This window comes from Toxoplasma gondii, chromosome IX, assembly GCF_000006565.2.
Source record: "Toxoplasma gondii ME49 chromosome IX, whole genome shotgun sequence".
Lineage (NCBI taxonomy): Eukaryota > Apicomplexa > Conoidasida > Eucoccidiorida > Sarcocystidae > Toxoplasma > Toxoplasma gondii.
Genome location: NC_031477.1, coordinates 3,639,495 through 3,662,611, shown reverse-complemented (window position 1 = coordinate 3,662,611; position 23,117 = coordinate 3,639,495). Strand labels below are relative to the sequence as shown.

The 23,117-nt window shown below is 52.2% G+C and overlaps 3 protein-coding genes across 3 annotated transcripts; all 3 read left to right on the top strand.

Annotated features, from left to right (window-relative positions):
• The first annotated feature begins 115 nt into the window (after nt 1–115).
• On the top strand, nt 116–12,945 carry TGME49_290225 (hypothetical protein). Its single transcript, XM_018782104.1, has 13 exons — nt 116–1,160; nt 1,597–1,651; nt 1,966–2,016; nt 2,443–2,543; nt 3,210–3,404; nt 3,987–4,181; nt 4,460–4,528; nt 5,149–5,259; nt 5,847–5,949; nt 6,349–10,587; nt 10,886–10,925; nt 11,414–11,486; nt 12,069–12,945. Exons 1-13 carry the CDS (start codon nt 1,127–1,129, stop codon nt 12,611–12,613), a joined length of 5,811 nt encoding a protein of 1,936 aa, XP_018636428.1. The 5' UTR covers nt 116–1,126; the 3' UTR covers nt 12,614–12,945.
• Nucleotides 12,946–13,404: 459 nt separating this feature from the next.
• On the top strand, nt 13,405–16,541 carry TGME49_290210 (hypothetical protein; the record flags this gene model as incomplete). The annotated part of the gene is made up of 4 exons (XM_018782103.1): nt 13,405–13,436; nt 14,007–14,054; nt 14,779–14,868; nt 15,366–16,541. The coding sequence occupies exon 4, from the start codon at nt 16,074–16,076 to the stop codon at nt 16,539–16,541; it is 468 nt and encodes a 155-aa protein (XP_018636427.1). The 5' UTR covers nt 13,405–13,436; nt 14,007–14,054; nt 14,779–14,868; nt 15,366–16,073.
• A 1,049-nt stretch (nt 16,542–17,590) lies between these two features.
• On the top strand, nt 17,591–23,079 carry TGME49_290200 (NAD/NADP octopine/nopaline dehydrogenase, alpha-helical domain-containing protein). Its single transcript, XM_002368394.2, has 8 exons — nt 17,591–17,889; nt 18,569–18,646; nt 18,925–19,067; nt 19,514–19,668; nt 20,037–20,173; nt 20,651–20,868; nt 21,506–21,598; nt 22,044–23,079. The coding sequence occupies exons 1-8, from the start codon at nt 17,723–17,725 to the stop codon at nt 22,358–22,360; spliced, it is 1,308 nt and encodes a 435-aa protein (XP_002368435.1). The 5' UTR covers nt 17,591–17,722; the 3' UTR covers nt 22,361–23,079.
• The last annotated feature ends 38 nt before the right edge of the window (nt 23,080–23,117 follow it).

Here is a 23,117-nt window from a genome sequence, read left to right as displayed (position 1 = left end):
TCTACGGATTTGAGTCACAGGGCGGAAACGACCTCCCATTACTCGTGCATGCAAACGCGGGCCGTTTTTGCCACGGCGGGCTCGACGGCCTGGGAGACTTCTTTCTTGTTTCGTGTGTCGCACCAGCTTTTACAAGACCGCTTTCCTCCCTGGCGTAACTCTTTCCTTTTTAGGCGGTAGGCGACAGATGCCGCCGTCACCTTCTGCAGTTACGAGCTACGCGGTCGAGACAAGTCGAGCGCTTTCTTTTAGGAGATACGTCTCCTCGACAAAAGGATGACCGACGTCCGAGGCAGAAGATTCGCAGAGAAGCTCGAGCATCCAGAACTCTTTTGTTTTTGAAGATACGCGGCGGGAAAATGTCTCTGACGAGTCGAGCTCTCTGGGGTGCTGTCAATTTGGAATCGCAGTTTCACTGAACATCTGTCTCTGCTTCTTCCTTCGTCTGTCTCCCGTTACTCCATATCGGTCCTTCTCTGTTCCTCCTGTCTCTTCTTCTCTCTCTTTCGTATTTCTTCATCTCCATTCCTCTTCCCCGCCCATCGCGACGGCCTGTCCTGTGCTCGCTGTTCTTGGATGCTTTCCTCTCTTTGCTTTCCTTCTTCCCCCCTCTGCTCGAGCGCCTCTCTTCTCTCTCTTCTCTCCTCTTCGTTCGCAACCTGCCTCCTTTGCTTCAGGTCCTCTCCCGTTTTCCTCTGTTCTCCTGTCTTGCGCGTCAAGTCTTTTTTGTTTCCTTCTGCCCGACCGTCCGATGCGCGAACGGAGAAAAGAGCTTTCTAGCAAATCTTCCAGCGAGTCCAGTTCGTCGAAAATCTTTTTCTCCTTCCTCTCTGCCTCCTCTGGCTTCTCGTTCTCTCTTCGACAGCCACAGAGACGACAGGGACAGAGAGGAGACAGAATGGACAGAGAGGAGACAGCAAGAGACAAACAGGAGACAGAAAGAAACAGACAGGGACAAGGAGACGGAAAGAAGCAGAGAAGAAGAGAAAACGGATTTTCGAAGAGAATAGGATTCATTTCTGGCCGTGATTCTGCCATTGGAGCATTGGTCCGATGAGAGAAGAGAATGCGAACTGCTTGATTTTCTCCCATCCTCGTCATTGTTCTCCTGACCGACGGAAGCACGATGGGCAACCGACCTGTTTTGCCTTCGCCCTATGGTGCGTCTCCACCGACGACACTGCACTGTTCTTTCTCTCGTGTCTTTCGTCTTCCGTCTTCTCTCTCTCTTTTGCTAGTGGTTGCTTCTTTCTCTGTGATGGTTCCTCTTCGTTGGCGGATGATTCTTCGTTCTGGATCTCGCTTGAGGTCTGCTGTTTTTTCCGTCACGCCTTCCCCCCCCCCTTCCGCTCTCTCGTCCCCTGTTTTTCTTCTCCTTCTCTTTCTTCTTCTTCTCGTGCCGCATCTCCTCGACTCTCTGCTTTCCTCTTCTCCCTGTTTTCCGTCTCGTATTTCTCCTCTCCTCTTCTTCTCTTGCCGCTTCTTCTCTTGGTTCGTTCTCCGTCTTCTTGTCCAGCCGCGTCTAGTGTCTTCTCCTTTTTTCTTCGACCTCTCTCCAGTTTCGTTTCGCGCTTCCGCTCTCGTTTCCTCGCTCAGATCTCGATGTGCCGATGGGCTACACGCTGCTGGTCTCCGGAGACTTTTACAGAGGGTACGCGATATCCGCTCCAAGAAAGGAGCGTTCTTCGCTCTGCTGGACAGCCGTGAGCAGATCCACGGTGGCGGCAGGATCACCTGCGAGTTCTGTGAGTTTGCATGGCTGCTTCAGAGCCGACAACGCGAGCCTCGCGACGACGGCCGCTCTCTGCGTTCCTTTTTCTGGAGACGCGTTCACGGCTCCCCTGGCGAGGCGGGGGCTCCGGTGCGTACCCTCAAGAGCCGCATGCGGGAGAGCTTAGGTTGGAGAGACTGTCGTTTGCGGATCTCTTTTCACCTCTGGCTCTCTTCTGCGTTGTTTCTCGTCAGGCGCCTGGATCGACGACGCATGCCATTGGGCCGAGGCATCCTTCTTCTTCGGTGAGAGAGGCGTTCGTCGGCGGTGCGTTTTCTTGCATGCGTCGTTTCCTGCCTCTTCTTCTTAACCGTGAGGGTGCCGCCCCCCCCCCCTTGTCTCCTCGCGAGAAGGAACGTGTGCTCCACAGAAAAACGGCGTTCAGCTGCGAAGTTGGCATTCCTCCTCTGGTCTGTGTGTGTAGGATCTGAGCCTTGCTGGAGCTGTTTTTCTGCCTTTCCTCTGCTGAAACGCGCATGTCTCGTCTCCGGCTCTTGCGCATGTCTCTTTTGGGGGGGGGGAAAGACTGCTTCCTTCACAGCGACGTCTCGGTCTCCTCACTCCCTTCCCTGTCGTCTTGCTTCTCCGCGCCAAGTTTTCTGTGTCTGTGTTTTCTACCAACGTCTCCCCACTCCCCTTTTCCGTCCATGCGTTCTCTCCACTTTCTTCAGAGAAGGTCACTGCCATGTGGGGTCGTTCCAGGATGGCTTGCGTCACGGCCCCGGCTCGTTCGTCGAAATGCGAAAAGGGGGATGCGTAGCCATACACTCAGGTGAGACGCTTCGCTTCGCGCTTCTCCACCTGTCCTTCTCGTCTGTCGTTTCTTCTCGGTTTTTCTTCATGTCGCTTCGTCCTCCTTCCCGTTCGTTCTGTTGGTCATCCTGCGTCGTCCTTCTTTCCATCAAGTTCGAGTTCCCCGTTTTTCGAAATCGATTCTGGCGTCTTCCTTCTTCCACGCATCCGATTCGTCTCTCGATACCTTTTCTTCTCTGTCGTTGTCATCTTGCTCTGCTTCACCCTTTCTCTTCGACCTTTCTCTCTCTAACGTCTCTCTTCGTCTTGCTTCTTTTTTTTTTCGTTCTCTCCTTCCTCGTCCTTGTCGTGTCTCCTTTCTCTGTCCGATCTTTCTGTCCTTTCTTGCCTCGCAAAACTGCGTTTCTCGTCTGCTCTTTTGGGCTGTGCATCGACTAAAATTCCTTTATTCGCGCTTGTTCTCGCGCCCCCATCCTCTCCAGCTTCTCTCCCGCGGATTTCTCAATCTCTTTCCTTTCTGTGTTCGTCTTGAGCTTCTTGCCTCTTCCCTGCGCCTCTCTGAAACCTCTCGCTTCCGCTCTCTTCTCGCGCTCCATTCCCTGTCACGGGCCATCTTTCCATTCTTGCTGGAGCCTCCAAAAAGCGTCCTTTATCTTTCTCGCTTCTCGCGTGCTCTTTCGCGCAGGGACCTGGTCGCGAGACGCTGCAAACGGTTTCTTTCGCTCTGTCTTTCTCCCGCAAAAATTGTTCATTGATTCTGAATGGCGAGAAGGCAGCCTCTGCTGGGCTTCCTCTGCCCAGCCGCTCTTGCCCATGCACGGTCCTTCTTCGCTTCTGAAGGACGCCACTCTCTCGCAAGCTGGACGGAGACGCGAAGAAGGTACTTTCTCTCTTCACGCTGGCCTTCCTAGGCGCGGAAATATCGACAACTGCACAGCTCGCATCCATATAGGCATGCATGTATATCCCTATATGCATATATTCGTATATGCACATATATACATATATATAAGTATATTCGTATATATACATATATAAGTCTGCCTAGACATCCACATAGACATGTGGAGGTGGGTGTTTCCCTACATTTAGTATTTATATATTTATGTGATGTCCTACATGTAGACAGGCACATACTTAGATACATATAGGTAGACGCGCTCCTACAGCACATCTACCAGCACACATCTATCTATCTATACATATGTGTATATACATATATATATGTATATATAGGTATATATATATGTATGTATATATATCTATATGTATATATATGTGTATAGATGTATATATATCTATATCTACATATATACATATATGTATAGATAGGTATGCATGTATGTATGCATCAGTATCCTCATGTATCGATCTAGTTGCAGGTATCGTAGCATGCCTTTCTTGGGACATTGGGTTGGAAGAGCGGTGGCGAAATTCCGCAGCGTTTTTCTTTTTTTTTCAGCAGGCACCCGTGCCGGTTCTCGTGCATTCGGCGTCTCTTGCACAGACGCAATCACAGAGACCTTTTCGGCGAGAAACGTCTGTCTGCGGGGGCGCGAAGCCTCGGGAGAAAAGGCAGGGAAGCCAGAGACGCGCGCTGAGAGACGGCTGCGGGAGAGACGGCTGCGGGAGAGAGACCTGCTTACTCTACCTGCGAGTAAGATGACTTTTGAAGCCGACAGAGAGAGAGAGAGAGCAAGGCAGAAGAGACGAGGAAGAAAGAAAAGGGGAGAGAGAGAAGCACGCACAACGGGCGGGGACGACAAGGACGGACCGCGTTCAGAGGAAGCTTTCTGCAAAAGCTATTGAGAGGAGCACCGCGAAAGAAAAGTCAGAATGTCACCAGCGGGGAACGCAAGTGCAGGTGAAGATGAGACTTTGGGAACGGCGATAAGTCGCTCTTCGTTTTTGCCGTCTTTTTCTGTATGTTAACAGACGCCTGGCACCTCAACCTCGCTGCCTCTCCAAGCGGGAGAACTCCGACACTCGAAGCTTTCGTCGATCGTGAGGAGAAACGTTTTTCTTTCCTTTAATGTGAAGAAATACGGCCAGACTCTTCCACGACTCAACATGCAGTTCTCTACTTGGGTCTACGCTTTCGGCTACCTGTGCATGCATCGGCCTGGAGCTGTCTCTCTGTCGCCTTGGCTCGCCGTTTTGGGGAGAGATTTGATGTGCCTCCTCGCTAAGCAATGTCACTCTGGAACCGCCCACGACAGAGACCTCTGTGTCGTGTATGCGTCTGTCCAAATACCGCCATACATGCTCCCATTTATATATATAACATATATATATATATATATATAACATAAAGAATATATAACAGATATATATATATATATATGACATATCTGTACGTATTTTTATGGAAGCCTGTACAAATCGATGCATATACAATTCGATTCTTGCATAAATATGTATAGACTTCTTGATGGGGAGACGGAGAGGGGAAGAAAGAGGGAGGGTGTATATTGCTACATGTAGAGCGGTCTTTTTGCACTGCACAGATGAGTTTTTGTCGCTCTTCTGGGGCTTCTGTTGCTCTCGCCACTGCGCAGCTGTCTCGTTTGTTGATGTTCAGGCCTCAGCGACATTTCACTTTAATCATCTATGCATGCGTTCAGCGTACTCTTGGTCGTCTGAGGAACTCTGCAGTCGCTTGAGCACCTTCGTAATGGAGGGCGGCAAGCTCCCTCCCGACTTCATCGAACGCTGTCGAAAAAAGGCTCTCACAGGTGATACAGAGAGACAGACGCAACTCAACAAGCTGGCGTATCTGTTTATAAATACGCGCATGTCTAAATGTATACATATGGATCCGTATGCGTGTCTGCAGGTATATATATATATATATATATATCGCAACATATATATATATATATAGGTGCGTCTATTCATATATATATATATATATATATTTATATGCTTATATGTAAATAGGTGCATTTCTGTGTTTATCTATATGTGTATTAACGTGCTCGTACAGGCGACAACTGCCGAGCGACGCACACCATCGCTCTAGAATTATATATATATATATATATATATATACATGTGTATTTATGTAAGTAAATGTTTATGAGGACACCGAATGTGTTCCTTCCGTTGTTTTAAAATCTTATTGTTTTCCTTCTCTTTTGTCCTCGTTTCCCTGTCGTTTTCCTTTCTCTGGGCTGGGCGTCTCGGACTTCGGTTCCCCGTTTTTTCCTCAATTTTCTTTTCTTCGTTCGATTCCGTGCATGGTGTCGCTTCACCCTTCTGTTTTCCCTTCAAGCTCCTGGCTGAGGCTCAACAGTTTTCGGATCCCTTTCTTTCTCTGCAGGTGCAGAATTCATGAGCTTAACTCATGAGACGCTCCGACGAGACCTCGAGCTCTCCACCTTCGGGCAAAGATGCCGCGTTCTTCAGCTCGTCAAGTCGCTAAAGTGAGTGATGGCCACAAGAGCAGAAAGAACTTGAAAAAGTCGTTTCTTGTTCGCTTGCGACTTTCCTCACAACATATATTTCGTCTCCACTTTCCGATTTTCCTTGCGGCCTCCGCCGTCTCTCCTTGTTCCCTTTCGTCATCCAGCCACCCTCGTCGGTCCCCTCAGCCTCTGTGCAGTGCGGTTGAGTACACGCGTTCCAAAACTGTCTCCTCGCACCTTGTCCTTGTTCTTCTCCTTGCATCTCCGCTGCCGCCTCCTTTGTCGAAATATAGATGTCTGCGTCCACGTATGGACGTTTGCATGTTTTTGCGGGGGAAAAGAGTAATGAAGAGACGTAGTGAGTCTTATTAGAGGCGCGCCGCGTTTCTCTCTGTTGTCTCTTTGGTTCACCTGCAGAGCGGAGTACACCAAACACTCGCGGTATTCCAGCGCCTTTTCGCCGTCACCGTCGTATTCTTCGCCGTTTCCTGCGCCGTCTCTTCTGTCCTCCCTCCTCAGACCGCCCGGATCCGCATTTCCCTCCATTCCTGCCCTTGCACATCCCTGTCCCCCTTCGTCTCCTATAGCGTCCAGTCCTCTTGTGTCTTGTACACGGTTCCCTGCCGCTCATCCATCTTCTGCCCTCTGTTCTCAAACTCGAGCGCCCTGCGTCCGTGGACCTAGTGGGCGTCTCCCTTCCGAGTTCGCTTCTTCTCGAGCATCTCTGCGCGAGGCGAGCAGACGCGAGGAGGCAGGTCCACGCGTCCCTGAGCTCCCTCTCGCGAGCGTTTCTTCTTCTTCGTCTGGGCAGGTTGCCCTTGAGCGCCTTGCCCTTGATCAAGGCGGCGAAGCTCTGCGCGCGCTCGCGGCGAGAAGAAGCTTCAGCAGCAGTCTGAGTGGGGGCACAACGTCAAATGAAGAAGAGACAGGCAAGGAGACAGGAGACGCAGCCGGGCGGGAAGCTGGAAACGAAGAGAGAGGAGAGAGAGCGAACTCGCGACGCGCCTTGCTTGGTCGAGATGCAGACTCGCGACTGTTCCTCGAGCAAAGGCGACGAGGCGAAGGACCAAGAGAAGAAGAATGGACAGAGACAGAGAGCAGTGCGTCAAGAATCTCAGGCGGCGCCTGCGACGCGTGCACCCCGCGCGAACAGGATCGCCTGAAGTTGGAAGTCGACAGCGAATGCCACAGCAAGAAAGACGGACGTGACGCAAAGGCGTTATCTTCCAGGGGATATGACGAGGTTTTTCTGGTGGAGTCTCCTCACGCACCACAACCTGGAACGAACAACGAAGGGAACACTGAGAACCAAGAGGTCATTGCGGCAGCGGCTTCTTGTCGCCGAGGGATGGAGGCTGTTCTGCCTCCGGGAGAAGAATCAGAAACGAAACGCGTACGGCCTCCAAGACCTCATCTTGCCCTCTGTCACTCTTCTTCGTCCTCTTCACGTCAGACGTTTGAACGCCACCCGCAGGCAGATCCGAAACACCTCAAACAGCCTCCAAGCTTTTTCACTGCTTCTTCTTCTCCTTCTCCTTCTCCTCCTCGTCATTCTTCTCCTTCTCCTCCTTCTCCTTCTCCTCCTCGTCATTCTTCTCCTTCTCCTCCTTCTCCTTCTCCTCCTCGTCATTCTCCTTCTCCTCCTTCTCCTTCCCCTCCTCGTCATTCTTCTCCTTCTCCTTCTCCTCCTCGTCATTCTTCTCCTTCTCCTCGTCATTCTTCTCCTTCTTCCCCTCCTCGTCATTTGTCTTGTCCTTCTCCTCCTTCGTCTCCTTCGTCTCTGCATTCACCTCCTTCTTCTTTTTCGTATCTTTCTTCTGCTCTTTCTTCGAGCGTGCGACTGCGGCCTCGCCAGGTGTGTTCGATGTGCGAGCGTCCGTTGCATGCATCGGAACCTGGAAGATTCACTTCTCCGGCGGCGCCTGCGCGTTCGCCTCCGGCCTCGGTTTCGGCTCTGGGAGGGCCGAGTCCCCCGGGGGAGTTCTCCGCGTTTCTCCCCAGAGACTCGTGCGACGGCGTTGTTCCGAGAGCCGACAGCAGCTCTCTCCACAGTCTCGCGTTTCGCGGCTTCTTGCCCTTCTCGTTCCTGATTCCCTTTCACCAGTTGACGTTTATCCAGCCTCTTCACTCGCCTGCGCCTTCTTGTTCGTCCTGCTCCGCCTTCGCCTCGCCCTGTCGAGAGACGCGTTGGCGACGCGCCAAGTGGAAAGGTTCTTGGCTGGGGAAGACAGTCTGTCTGCAGCTCATTCCTGTGTCGCTTCTGCCGTCGTGTCAAGAGGAGGGATCTCCCGTCTGGGGATCTGGACGCAAATCCACGGACAGGCGGCGCGCGGGCAACAGCCAGGACCCCCGCGGCCGCGTCTCCCGTTCGCACTCCGGTGGCGAGACGCTGACGCAGCAGCGCGCTCGTAGCCGTTCGTACGCAGCTTCTTCGTCACTGCCTTCTTCGTCTTCGTCGTCTTCTCGCTCTGCCTCCGGCCCGGCTTCTGTCGCTTCTTCTTCCTCGTCTCCATGCTCTTCGTCTTTGCCCTCGTTTTCCTCGTCTTCGTCGCTGTTTCAGCGAGGCGGCCTGGCTGCGAGCAGCGAGAGTTTGCGTCTGAGAGGAGACGCCGACAAGGCAGAAAGAACAACGGGTCATCCCGCAGGTTCGGCGCTCGCGACACCAGGCGAGGCTGTTCACGAGAAGAGCGACGGCGAGGGGCGCAGGCGGAGAAGGCGAGGAAAGCGTGAGGAAAGGCCAGCGGGAACGTCAAGGGAGAAGGCGGCAGCCGATGAGCGGAACGCCGAGAACAGGACGGAGGCCGCGCAGGCCACAGTTCTTCTCGATTCCGACAGACACGAAATCAGAGAAAGACGCGCCAACATCTCGCCGGCTGCCGCGAGACCGACTCCCGCAGAGCGATGCGACAGACAAGGAGAAGTGCAGAAGGAAGCGCAGAGAGAAGTCCAAGGAGAAGACGAAGAAGAAAGAGGGAGGGGCAGACACGATGCTTCGTCGCATGGCGTTTTCGAGAGACGCGACCGTGTGCAAGTGTCTTCGTTGCCTGAGTCTTTGGCCGCTTTTCATCCGACGACCCGGCGACCCTCAGCTTCTTCTCTCTCTTCCTTTTCTGCGTTCTCGTCTTCTGTGTTTCCATCTTTCGCGGGGGGACAACGCCTGGGAGAGGTGCCGCGTTTCTTCTCTCCACGCGAGCTCGCAGTTCTGATTCTCTACCGCATTTCGCTTCTCCGACATCCTCACCTCGTTCTCCTCCTCGGCGTCTCCGACGGGGCATGCACTCTCTGCGGCCGCGGCCCTGCCCTCTGGCTGGTCACCGAGTTCCTCCCGAAACGCTCGCTGTCGTTCTTCTTCGACGCGCCGCTGTCTCGGCCGCGGCATCTTCCCAGACTCGTCCTGCATGCGACAGACTTCGTGGTTGCGGGGGACGGGGAAAGCAGCGCGAGCCTTTCGAAGAACGGAGAGCCGACAGACAGAAGCACTGCGACAGGCGCAGGGACCTGTCGCACCCAGACGAAGCCAGAGGGGGACGCCTGCAGACGGCAAACACTCGACCAAGGAGACAGCGAGACTCTCCAGCGACAGGAGAGCGAGAAAGACGGAAGAGAAGAAGACAGAGAAAGAGAGGGGAAGCGAGAAGGACGCGAGGCGCGAGACCGAGCGGATGAAGAGGCAAGAAAAAATGTTGAGCAAGGCAGAGAGAGGAGGGGAGGGAAGGCGGAGCGCGAAGAAGACGAGAAGAGGAACGTGGAAACGGAAAGACGAGAAGGCCAATGGAGACCTTCGTGTCTTCATAACGACCTGGCGCATGCAAACAGATCCGCATGTGACACAGCTGCTTCGTCTCTCACCCCTGCTCGCAGTTGCACTGACATTCCTGCCGTTTCCCTCCCCCTTCAGCCTAGAGAGACTCCGCAGTGCTCCACCGTGTTTCCTCCTTGTTCGCCGCTCTGTGTCCTTCCTCTTTCTCTCCGATCCACCTCACGTATCACGCTGTCTTCTTCCTCTTCCTCGTCTTCTTCTGCGACAGCTCCGCCTGTCTCTTCGGAGCTTCCCCGCTCTTCGGAGGGGGGGAAGGCGACCTTCGCGCGTCTTCAAGAGCCTCAGGGAAACGCGGCGGAGGCGCTCGGCGGCCGCAGTGTCGAGAGTCGGTCTGCATGCGCCCTGTCGTCGACGACTGCGCGCGGCGTTTGCCGGGACACCGAAGACGCGCTAGGAGCCGCGCAGGGAGAGATTTCTTCCGCGTTCTCCTCCTCGCGACCTGCGCGCTGGCTGCTCCCGGGTCGGGTGTCTCGACGCTTTCCGGCCTCGCCAGGAAGAGAAGAGCGAAGGAGCCGGATAGCGCGACGCTCCCCTAACGAAGGAGAAACCACGAGAGAACAAGGGAGAGAACTCGAACGCGAAGGAGAGAGAGGAACGACAGAACAAGGGAGACAACATGGAAGAGAACAAGGTGCAATGCATGCTGAAGACAGACGCGAGACTACGCCTGCTTCGTTTCCGAATGCGGAGTTGCGGTCTGCAGCTTTACCGAGGACAGGCCTGAAAGCGAAATCCGCCGAGTTTGAAAGACGGCGCCTTGAGCACGATTGGCGCCGGCGCACAGCTACTGCCGCCCGGTTTCGCTTGGACATACACTCGTCGCTTCGCTTAGCTCGGTACGGCAGGGAAGCTGCGTAGAGAAACCAGTCGCAAAGGCGGTGTGTCTCCTTTTGATTTGTCAACTAGATAGTAGCCGGTTGTCTCGAGTTCCCTTGGCGCATGCGAGTCGCGTTTCTTGAGCACTGCAAATGCCTGTTGCTTTCTTCGCTTCTCTCCTCCGCATCGACGAAGTCTTGTCACAGTGACGGCTGCGGGAGTCTTCTTCGTGTCTTTCTCTCGCTGCCTGCCTCTCTCGTTCGCGTCTTGTTTTTCTGCTCAGACTTCGAGTGTCACGACGCCTTGTGTATCCTGCAGGGGAATTGCTCTCGGCTGTGCGTATCTCCAACGAAAAGGCGTGAGTCCGACGCTGCTTCTACTCTTGGAAGTTCTCTCCTTCTCTCCCTCACACTTGGAAATCTGAGAGATGCAGAAGCCGCCACTCCTCGACAGAGGCCCCATCGCGCGCGTCGCCCTGTGCATGGATGCATGCACCAAATTCGAAACGCGCATACAGGCATGGACACATACATGTCACCGCGCGCGTGTATCTATATACATCAGTACACGTACACTACTCACATTATATATATATGTATATTATATTTATATATTTATATATATATATATAGATATAGATATATAGATATATGCATTATATACGTTATATGTATGTATATATCATATACAATATAGATATAGATATATGCGCGTGTATACCTATATTATGTGCATGCGCACGTATACAAATATATATGTGTATGTATGCACGCGAGGATACCCTTTGCATGTGAAGTGTGTTGGGGTTACCGGTTTCCTTTTTCATCAACTTTTTCTCTTTTTCAGATTTCGTATCTCCAACTGCGTCCGGGGAAGGTCCTGGTTGATGAGTCGATGAATGCCCAGCTGACTGGACTCGGTGAGATGAAAGCCAGAGGCGCAGTCGACGCGGCTATCCTTCACTTAAGACTGGCTTTGTTCTCGGAACAGCGTTCAAGCATCAGATCGCAACAGATATGACACATCCGTCAACGCTTGTACAGTCACGCGTATATCCACGTGTAGTTGAGAAAACATATATAAACTCATCGAAATTCATATTTGTATATATATATATATATAGGTATATATGAATATGTATATGCTTGGTCGGCTGGCTTTCAGTGCGGATGTCCATCTCTCAGCGTTGATGTGCAGTCTCTCTCTGTACAGCGCTTGAAGCTCCTCAAGTTGCGTCTGTGTCCAATACAGTGCAGCGACACTGGGTCGCTTCCCCCTGTTCTTATTTGGATTCGTCACGACGCCCTTTCCTTTCCGGCGTTTCTGTTTGCTGATTCTGTGTCTCAGCTGCGCATTTCCATTCTCTTCTGTCGCTTCGTTCTTCCCCTCGCATGCATTGAACCACACGTCTCGCCTCCGTCCCTCATCGCCCAGTCCCGCGGGTCTCTCCCTCTTCTTTCTCCACTTTCCTCTTGTTTTGACTGTTTCCCCCTGTTTTCAGCAGCGACGACTGTGCACGAGTGGTGTCGCGCCTGGCTGCAAGCAGGTGCTGGCGATGGCGTCTCAGGGATCTTCGCGTCTTCCACTGTTCCGCTGTTCTGTGAGTCGCTTCGATTCGAGCGCGGGGGTGCGACGCTCTCTCTGCCGTCTCCTTCTTCTCCTCCGTCTCCGTTTCTGTCGGCGCGCGCCGCCGCTTCTCCGGCGCTCTCCTTCGTCTGTCTCGAGGAGACACTTGGCTTGTCCTCTCCAGCCGTGAAACAGCAGACTCCGAGGAGACAGCTGACCCTCTTCTCTGCCTCGAGTGGCGTAGACAGTGCAGCGCATACAACGCGGAAAGCCGAGGGAAGATCTACGCGAGGAGAAGAAGGGAGAAGAGAGGAAGGAAGGTCTTCGAGGGCAGCGAGAAGAGAGTCATCAAAGTCGCAAAAGAAGCGCAGTCAGAGAGCGCGAGAATCGGCAAGTGGCAGAGGAGAAGATTCAAGCGATTTGTGGCTGAAACACGCGAACTGGGCGTCGCCAGAGGTGAGACAAAACATGAAAGAATAGAATGAACGAAAACGAAAAACCACTGTGGAGAAAGAATGGAAAAGAGAGAAAGAGAAAACGTAAAAAACAGCGGAGGGCCAGGGAGGACAAACACGCAACAACAGAAGAAGAGGGAACAGAAGAGAACAACAGGAAAGCAAAGGACGACAAGGGAGACAAGGAACCGAGATCTGCGTCGGCGGGAAGCGAGGAGAGACAAGAAGTTCGTGGTTGGAAACAACGGCTTGCCAGCATAGCAGAAAGGCAGAAAACAAGAGGGAGAGCGACAGGGAGAGAGATCGAGTTTAATGGAAACCACTCGGCTTTGCTCTCATCGGACCCGTGCACCGGAAACGTTTCTTGTTAGCACGTACACGACGATGTGTAGCACCCTTTTGGATCCAGGATTTTCGATTGTTTTTTCCATTTGTGTCGATGAAAAGTCTCTCAAACTGGGAACCTTAGAGGCTGACTGCTATAGCTGCGGACAGGTAACAACCTTCACTGCATTTTAGATGCCCTCCGTTCCTCCGTTGCTTCTGTTTCTCTGCGAGACTGTTGCTTGGTCGTACCACACCATGCGTTGTGTTGGGGGGAAGAAAACGGAACTTTTGGGGTGCGTAAAACAGCGAAACTGTCCAGAAAGCAGAGTACGTGGAAACGGGTCAATCCTCTGCACGTGCATGCGCGCGGCGCCGGTTCCGTCTCCCACTGGGCCGTGTCTATACACTTGATTGGGTTCTATCGGTTCGCCTTCGTCTCCCAGGAACTCCTCTGCCAAATTCATCCGCAGACGCGAGGAGCGTCGGACATCCACGCTTTCGGAGTGATTCTGTGGCAAATGGTGAGTCGAGCCGTCTCTGCGTCCGAGCGAAACACACATTTGATCAAAACTCCTCCTCACTTGCTTCCGTACGCTCCACGGGACAATCTGCTGCTCCGCGCCTTGAGCAGGTGTATGTACAGCCGAGGCCGCGTTGTCGCCCCCCTGTCTGCGTGCACGCTGCAGCTGGGCGAATGCTTCTTTCTGCTTGTTTATTCATCTGTGTACATAGATTCATCTTTATCTGTGAATTCCTCTTTATCTGTAAATTCCTGTCATCTGTAAATTCGTTTTCAGAGCCTGTGGTCTCCCAGTCTGTAAGACGTCGTGTCTCGTTTGGAGGCAAGCGCTCGAAATCTCGTTCTGTCCTCTGCAGCCTCACAACGAAATCTCATCGAACTCCAACTCCCCAACACCACGGTAGACATAAATATATTTGCATATCAGAGTGGGTTGTCAGGTGTAACGAAGTACATTTCATGCGCTTGGCCGTGTGAAGTCGTCCTGACTCCTGAGTCGATCTGTCTGCCGCTTGGGTACTGTGTTTCGCGCATTTTTCTTTGGATTTGTCTTCGTATTTCTTTCTTTCAGGTGACCGGCCTCGTCCCGCACCAGTTCATGAGCACAGCTCAAATCATCGTAAGCGAACAGGAAGTCTTTTTGTCAGGCTCGCCCACTTTTCTGCCGACTCTGGAGCTTCCACGGACTCCCATCTTTTCGTCTCTGCAGGTCGAAACGCCGCCGTTCAATCGTCTTTCGGAAGCCGCTCAATCTTCCTCTTTCTTCTCTTTATCGCTCTTCCTCGGCACCCTGCGCTTTCCCTGTGCCCTTCGCTTGCTTTCTTCTCCTTCTCTCCGTTTCTTCCTCTCTCTCTCTTCGTCTTCACTCTTGTTTTTCTCGAGTTTCCGTTTCTGCCAATTTCTTTCTCAGGGGGCAGTGGCAGTCGGCAGAGATATGCTCCCGGAAGTCGATCCTCACGTTCCTTTTTCCTTGAGAGTAAGTCGATCAATCAACCTGTCTCTAACCATACACATTTATATATATACATATGTGTATATATTTATATACATACATGCATATATTTTAGCGAATCAGTCCGCCACCTACGCAGGATAGCTTGCACTTAAATTCATGCGTATGCCTCTGTGCATGTAAAAGTGTGCCGATATTTATGAGATACCATCTACGCATTCAAAGATTTCTAGCCATGCACATGCAGATATCTATACAAATACATATATATATATATATATATACATACATATATATATATATATATGTAGAAATGCGTATGTAAGTGTATATGTGAGTGTGGGTGTGGTCTGCGAATGTAAAAGCATTTGTTTTGTCTTCTGCTTTTTAGGTTCTCATTCGCTGCTGTACACATCCCGATCCTCGACTGCGGCCTTCTTTTCACCAGATTGTCTCGCTCATTGCTCGTGCCTATGAAGAGGTACACACTTTTTAGAAAAGAAATATCGACGAAAGCAAGAAAGCTTCTTCTCGAGCGTCTGCAAGCCTCTCAACGTCCCCTGTCTGTTCCTCACTTCTCCTTCACATTAAAAGGGATACACAAACGCATGTTTTGTGCACCTCGCGTTTCAAAGGCCCTAGACATAGACAGCGATATATATGTATTCGTGTCACTGCATTACACAAGCCATGCAAATAATATGTACAAACATATCTGTATGTAGCGTTTGCATATATATATATATGTAAGTTTATAAAGATGCATGTAGATATAGATATGGATATGCACATAAATTGGTGTGAGCGAATATGTAAATAATGTGCGCATGCGTACATGTGTGTTAACGCGTTTGATCGCCGATGTCGGGGGTCGCGTCGAATGGGGATGGCGAGGTACACTGGTGAAAGAAAAGCGTCGACGGTGGAAAAGAGCATATTTTCACTTGGGTTTCTTTCGCCGTCTGTGTTTTTTCTCAGGTAAACTCGCCTGAAGAGGATGCTCTGATCGACTTCATGAATGGCACATAGTTCCGTCGCCGTCTCCTCCGGCCGCGTTTCTTCACGTTGGAAGACGAAGCCAAAGGTTTTTTAGCGCATACAAACGCGTGTCATTGCATGCGTCTGCAAAGGAAGAAGCTTGTTGTAAATGACTGTTCATTTAACTACCGTATATATACCATATAAATACATGCATCTAGAAATATGTATGTATATCGACGTGTGATTGTACATGTAGGGATCTGTTCGAGTTGACCTGTGGGGGCGGATGTCGATCACACTCCAGATGTCTGTGTGGATAACTTTGTTGGTCGTCAGTGCACGCATGCGTTCTGGGAGCTCTTTGAGGCAGAGCTGTGTTTTTTCCTCTGGTCTTTGTGCCGTTTGGCGGTGCCGCTGGGGACGCGGGGCTTTTGTTTTCGCTCGAAAAGAAGCGTTTTATGTCTCAAAGGCTGCAGATGTTTGCGATTTGCAGCACCTTAGTGGGGATTGTACAGGAAATGGTTCCCCTGTGGACAGGCGTCGGTTCTTGGTGCACTCGCAGGATATCCCGTGCCTGCAGTGGTAGGGGAAACAGGGCGTTTTGAGGGAGAAGAACTCCCCTTTTTTCTGTCGCCTCTGGTCTTTCCGAGTGTCTCTGTTGTTTCAAGCGTTCTGTCGCCCAGAGAGAAACGCCGCGTTTGCAAGATGTATTTGCAAGATGTACCGACGCCCCGTTTCGTCGCTTCGGATCGACTTTTCCGACCCACTGACGAATTTTCGAGTTCTCGGGTGAATGTGCCGTGTCACCAGAGAGAAGCGCTTCGGGCTCTCCTGCCCTCAGCAATTGTAATTCTGTTCCCTGGAACTGAAAAGGAGCGTCGAGACGCTTGGCTTCACCCCGAGATCCGAAAACCGCATTCTCCCGCCACAGACCTGTCGTGCGGCGTAGCCCTCTCGGAAGCCTTAGCATCGCAGCACACCCGGGGCAGAGAGAGCAGACCCCGAGACTTTGTTGCGCCTCAGAGAACAGAGCGCGAAACTCAAGCCACGTTCGGTCTTCAAATGCACAGCCAGAGAAACGGAAACAAAATGTTCGTCTCGCCAGCTTCCGGAGAGACAACCAAGGGGCACCCGCTTATACGCAGTGGGGTTGCTTATACGTCCTTCTACTGACTCAACTCTGTAGAGATGTATACAAAAAAGTATGAATGTGAAAGTAGAGATAGACCAAGATATATAAATATACATGGGAGGCACATGCATATATATATATATATAAATATGAGTGCGTATATAGATATGAACATGACTCCGGTTGTAAATAGGGTATTTTAGGTGCAGCTAGTAAAGGGCTGCCTGCCACTAGACGAAAATGCGTCTTTCCGGGCTCCAGGAGATCCGCCGACTTCCCTCTCGGCGCTCGGCACCTCCTTCTCTTCTTTTTGTTTCTCTGTCTTTTTCTGCAAACTGGATGGTTGCCCTGTCCTCGCCTCAGCTTCACACAAGATCTTTCCGTTCGTGCATCACATCGAAGAAGCATGCCTTGGGGCTTGGCATTTGCAGAGACACGTGTGGCGTGGCGTTGGATGAAGCAGAGATTTTTCCTCACCAGCACAGGTTTTTTCTGGCAGACGGCTGATCGGTTGCGCTCCCATTCTTCCTCAGACGTTTACGGTTTCCCCGCTTTCTTCGCTCCTCGGTTCCTCGTCTTTTTCGGGGCAACTCCTGACTTTTCTGTTGCGACATGCCCCTTGCGTTTGTGTGTGCACAGTGTCTTGAGTTTTCTCTGAAACGTCGACTTGCGAAACTTCGGCTCTTCTGCCGTCTTTCTAGTGTTTTGCCGTCTGCACTGGGACTTCTTCGAGACTGCCTAGACAGCGAAAGTAATGGATTTCACTCTCGTGTATGACCTGTGGTTCCACGTTTGTTGGGTTCTCGACATAACCTGCATGGACTGCCGCTATCAAACTTAACAGCGAGAGAAAACGACTGTTCAGATGCTCGTGCGATCAGGAGCGTCCAACTGACGTCAACAGTTTTTCCCGCGAAAGCTTCGTTCCTCGCAACTTCCACCACAACCCCGTTTCCGACAGTCGTGGGATCGATTCTTACACCCCCCTCCCCCCTCCTCCTCATCTTTTTGGCGCTGGCAAAGGCGTCCGCTGCGCGGGCGGCTGGCCCCTGGCGAGACAGAGGTCGCTTGCTTGTCTTCCACGTTCGCCTGGCAACGGGGCTAGTCTGCAGCCAAGAACTGTGCGGGCAGATTTGTCTTTTGTGTCCGTGTTGTTCATGTCGTGTGCGGTCGCCAATCTGTTTGTTTGTTCCGGAGAGGACGCTCTTCCTGCAAATCCAAAATGGGCGCTCCTTCCCCCGTTGCTGCCGGCGTTGCTGCTCGCACAAAGTCGCCTCTGCTGACGGTTTGCGTCTGCGGCGGAGGAAACAGTGCCCACGCAGTCGCCGCCTGGCTCGGCCAGGCTCACAAGAACGTGCGAGTGAACGTGTTGACTCGCCAGCCAGAAAAGTAAGCGCGCTTCAGCGGGAAAATCCAGAAAAAACCGTGGTCTGGAGTCCGAAGTCCGCATGGGAGCACCCGGCGCGCCCGGTGTATGTACACCTGGGGGGTGGCGCACCTGGCTAGGAAGTCGCTCGGAACTCGGGGAAACCGTGCGTTCTGCCCTACTGGATCTCCTGGACAGAAGGCGACCTGAATCTGGAGGTGAATCTTTTGCTTCCCCTACACATGTGCCGTGCGCTGGTCCCTGGATTCGCGGACAGCTGCATCCCGCCGGGCACACACAGGAAGTCCGTTTGCCGGGAGGCCGTTCTCCCCGAACTCGAAACGATGAAGACTTGTGCAAGAGCGCGGTTTGTGCTCCTCTCTGGCTTTTCCAAGGACGCCAACGCCTCGGTCTGGCGTTTTGAACGTCCGGAATGCCTCCACTCGACGCCGTTCACACATCTTGCTGCACGAGGAAAGAACGCCGCTGTGGCGTCGTTTCCCCAGGCACTAAAGCGATTGCCCGCGTCGCTTGGTTGCTAGTAAATTCTTTCGGTGTAGGCGAAAGCGCTCAGGTCGGAAAGAGGGACTCGAACGGCGTGTCTGTCGTGGAGGACGGCTAGCTCTGTGTGTCTGCAAGAAAATCTTGAGTTCCACGCGCTCCCGACCTTTGCATCTTGTGCCTTGCTCAATTTCTTTCCAGATGGCAAAAGGAAATCCGCCTCGAGACCAAGATCTGCCGCTGGGACCACTTGGGTTCGATCACCGGCAGGGTCAACGCGTAAGTCGTCCAACTGGGAAGACCAGACTCTCCCGAAAAGACTTGTCGCACTTCAACCAATGCTCTGCTTCCTTACTCTTGCACGTGAAAGTCTACACTTAGATATATATATAGGATTATGGATGTGTGTCTATGTTTCCTTTCTTGCGTATAGATATATCCTTTCGGTGTTCTTTCTGATGGGGCTTCTCCTGTTTGAAGTCGACGGCCACCGGAGAACAACAGAGTTGTTCCGTCCATCCTTTTCTGCCGCTTTTGTCTCCAAATTGTGCTTTTAGGGTCTCCTCCGACCCCGCGGAAGTTGTCCCCGAGGCTGATCTGTGCCTCATCTGTGCACCCGCAAATGCACACTTCCCCCTTCTCGAAAAGATTCGTCACCACCTGAAAGCTGGCGGCATTATCGGGACTGCCTTCGGCCAGGGTATGTCTCGCTGCCCAGAACGTGCAGTTTTTTCTGAAAGACGCAAGTCGTTCATAACAACTATTCGTATACGCATAACATGTACCTGTAAACGGATGGAAATAGAGATTCTCGTGTGTGTATGTATAGAGTTGACCAGATATGTGAGCATATGGAGTTGCCCATGCGTGAAGAAAGGTTTTCTTCTGTGAGACTCCACTTGTGTACCGGCATCTCTGAAGCTGTTGTCCCCCTTTGTTTCCCTCAAAACGGAGACGCATGCATTCGTGTGTAGCATTCTTATTCCGTACGCTGTGTTGTCTTTACTGGATCAAGACTTTGTCTCTGTTTCCACCTCAGCTTTCTCTTGTCCTTCAACGTGTTCCCTGTTTCTTTTGGGATTTCGCGCGTGCTTCTTTACAACTCAGAGAAGGGCGACGTCGATTTTTTCTTTTTTTTGCTTTCAGGAGGCTTCGACTGGGCAATGCTGAAGGCCTTCGAAGCGGAAGACTGTCGCAAGAACCTGGGATGCTACTTCGCCTTGCAGAACCTCCCTTGGCTTTGCCGCATCATCCAGTACGGCTCTGCCGTCGAACTCATCGGTCCAAAAGACTTCCTAAACGTAGGCGTTTTTCCACCGCTGTCTGCCCCTGTAGAGATCTGCACTGACTTCAGAGTGTCCCGGTAGCCGTCGGTGTATCTGCGCGCGCGCGTATTCAGTGTTTACTGACTCCCAGTCTTTCTGGAAAAATGCAAGGCGAAGACCTGCAGCGCATGCGACGACGCAGACAGACCCTTCTCTGTTACGCGATGTCTTCAAATGCCAGTCTTGTTCAGTCTTGCATGTGCCTAGACACCTAGCGGTATCTGAAGAGTCTCGGCGAGAAAGCACCCGCCGTTCCTTTCCCTGAAAAAGACGTCAAGATGGATGCCTGTCTCTAAGTGGGGGATCTGCATATGCGTCGAGAGATTCGTTTTTTTCTTTGGCAGGCAACAGTTGTCCCTGGAAACATGGGCCAGCCTGTACGTCTGCTCATCAGCTTGCTCTTCGACATGCCTTGCCGCTTGCTCCCGAACTTCATGGCCATCACGCTGAGTCCAAGCAATCAGATCATCCATCCTGCCAGGTAACTTTTTTCAATGCTCTAAAAATGTTTTTGCAGAGTCTCCAGTCAAAATGTCCGTAATTCCGCAGACGTGAACGTGTACGAGTGGCGGTGACATCTCGGGGGAATCCTTGAAAAAGTCCAAGATTCGAGAGTGGAAACGGCTGCGAGCCGCGCACTGAGAATCCATGACCCGGCAGTGCTGGATGGCCCTGTTTCCCCTTGACGAAGCGATATGTTCCACCTCGGTCACAGTCGCCTTCGGATCGGCACAACAAGCGTCTGAGTCTCTAGTGGACCTACCTTTATCTCTTCTAAAACACGAAGTCGGCCCTGTGAGTGCGTTGTGAAAAAACCGCACCCACATCCCTGCGCCCGCTGCCGCTGCTTGCAGTTGTGTGTACGTACACCTGCACCTGTCAGGGGTGCGCGTGCTCTGACGTGGAAAGGTGACGAGAAAAGGCTGTGCAACAATGCAGTTTGCGTTTCATTCTTCAGGTATTACTCGATTTTTCACAAGTGGGACGGAAAGACGCCGATGAAGGAAGACGAGATCCAGTGGGGTCTGTACAACCAGTTCGACGAGATGTCTGCCGAGTGGCTCGAGAAACTCAGCACGGAACTCCAAGCCATCAAAAAGGCTCTCACAGCGCGCTTCCCTGAACTCGACCTCTCCAGCGTCCTCCCCATCAAGGAGCGCGTCATCAAGCACTACGGTAAATCGTTCTTGCCCGCCTGAACTCGACTCGGTGGACCAAGAAAGTTGTTGGGAGTTCTTCAGAAGATCTGAAAACTTTCTTAGAACTCGAGTCTGCCACTTAAGTACCACTCGACTGTCGAATACTCCTGGAATCAGCTGTTCCCCTTTTCATAAAGGCACCGACTCAAAAAACGTGCGAAACCCACCCACACATGCGTGCATGTGTATATATTTGCATGCATGCGCATGCATGGAGCAGATCTGGGGTTCTCTGGAACAACGGTACTTCCGGTTTTCTCCAGTGAAGTGGCGCGAGGTGCCTGTCCACGCGGTTGCAGTTCCTACACCACACTCGACACACATCTTGAAATCGACTCCATTGCTATCTGGTCTTGCCCTTGTTCTGAAACTAGCCATCTCCGGATTTGTTCGAAGGAGTAGAAGTGCTGCGTCGCTGTAGATTCGGTTCAGATGCTCTGGGTTGCGCGTGAGGTTCTGTCTGTGCTATACGGCGAGTTGGACGGCATCTTTAAGATCTTGAAGGTCTGTGTTCGCCGGATCCCAGTTCTTTTGCGTCAGCATGGGTGAAACGTGGAGGGAAAGAGGTGTAGAAGGCGTTTGTTTTTCTCTTTTTATTCGGTCCCCCTTTTTAGGCGCTGACGTCAAAGACACCTCCACGCTTCAGACGGTGTTTGCCACCAACCGCGGCTACGCAGGCTGCAGAACTCCAGCGACGAAAGTCGAAGGTACCGATCCAGTCATGGTTCTCCTTTCAAGTGATAGCGGATCTGTGTATATTCTCGGTCGGGCGACCCACGAGGGAAAATCAGTGACTGTTCTTGAGTTTTTTCCGCGGAAAGTGACGCTTCGCGACGGTGCAGCTGCTTAGAGTGGCTCGAACCCAGTAGACGCCTGGCTCGGAGTCTCGGCCGAACTTCGTTGCTTTTCAGCACCAAGGGATCGAGTCTCTAATGGTTCGCTGCCCTTTAAAGCTTCTCGCAATGTCGATCCAAGGAAGCAGTGCAGACTCCTGTTGAAAGAGACACAGGTTCTGACACGTTTTCTCCGGCTCTCGTGCATTCGGAAGACCCTCGATGCTTCTGCATTGCGTCCCCGCGCGTTTTTCTGGACTGTGGCCACCTTCCGGATCTTGAGCGGTCTGCTGCGTTGTTTTTCTGAATCGTTTCTCAGGCGGCTACGTCCCCGCTGTCAACGGTCGTTTGTTCAACGAAGACATCCCGTTCGGCTTGTGCGTGTTGAAAGACATTGCCGAGCAGATGGACGTCCCGACGCCGTCGATCGACTTCATGATTGAGTGGCACCAAAAACTCATGGGCAAGGAATTCCTGAAAGACGGAAAGCTGAATCCCGAGATGATTCACGAGACCTCTGCGCCTCGCGCCTACGGCCTCACAACTCCGGAGGAAATCGTTGCTCCGTCCCTCATGGCGCAAAACGCCACACTGCCTTTCGCCCACATCGACATGCTCGGCAGACTGCTCAACTGAGAAGACGCGAAAGTCACTGAACTAAACGCACGAAAGCCAACACAAAAAAAGCTTTTCTCCAGAGACACGCGAGCAGCAGGGAAACAAAGTAGCGTGAGTGCGAAAAAGGACGTCCATAGCAGTCTCGGCTCAGTACCACTGATGGAACTCGGAATTGTTCGATATGGAGTGGAAGGAGTCGAAAAGGTGGTTTGTTTTCCAAAAAACTCTTGTGTGCAGACTGCGGGCAAGTCGCACGCCGGCTCGGGGTTCACGTAGACGGGTCCGGTCGTTTCTGAGCAGAGCAGCTGAGTAATATTGGTTTTCGTTCGACCCACCAAGAAGGTGTGGCCGGGCTGCTGAGTTCCGGTTCGTGTTTTCGCTTGGGGTCTGCCAACGCAGAAAGGTCGAAGCGTTCGTAGCGAAAAGGCGTGTCTGCCGAAATCGACTGGAACGCCGTTGACGCTCTGTCCAGATTTTTGAACATGCGCGACGCCCTCCGGCAAAAGTTCCAGTCTTTGCTCTGTTCGTGGATCCGAGTCGCTGCTTTTATTGCGTGTAGAAGTCGAGTGTTGTGTGCTCCGGAGAATTCGACCAGAACAGTTTTGTTTCACTCGGAAGCACCTGTCGTGGCACTCTACGTTTTGACTCGGCGTGCTGGGTGTGGCAGTTCAACGCGTTATTCAGACCACTGGGTCCATCACAAAGTCCAAACGACTGGCGCGTCCATGTGCCTGTGCGACGAGTCGCAAAACGCGACTTTGTTAGTGGTATCTCC

Coding starts and splice junctions, on each gene's coding strand:
- TGME49_290225 (XM_018782104.1), top strand. CDS start 1,127: ATGGGCAACCGACCTGTTTTGCCTTCGCCCTATG. Junction 1,161..1,596: donor TGTTTTGCCTTCGCCCTATG/GTGCGTCTCCAC, acceptor TTCCTCGCTCAG/ATCTCGATGTGCCGATGGGC. Junction 3,405..3,986: donor TGGACGGAGACGCGAAGAAG/GTACTTTCTCTC, acceptor TTTTTTTTTCAG/CAGGCACCCGTGCCGGTTCT.
- TGME49_290200 (XM_002368394.2), top strand. CDS start 17,723: ATGGGCGCTCCTTCCCCCGTTGCTGCCGGCGTTGCTGCTCGCACAAAG. Junction 17,890..18,568: donor TTGACTCGCCAGCCAGAAAA/GTAAGCGCGCTT, acceptor ATTTCTTTCCAG/ATGGCAAAAGGAAATCCGCC. Junction 21,599..22,043: donor TCCAGCGACGAAAGTCGAAG/GTACCGATCCAG, acceptor ATCGTTTCTCAG/GCGGCTACGTCCCCGCTGTC.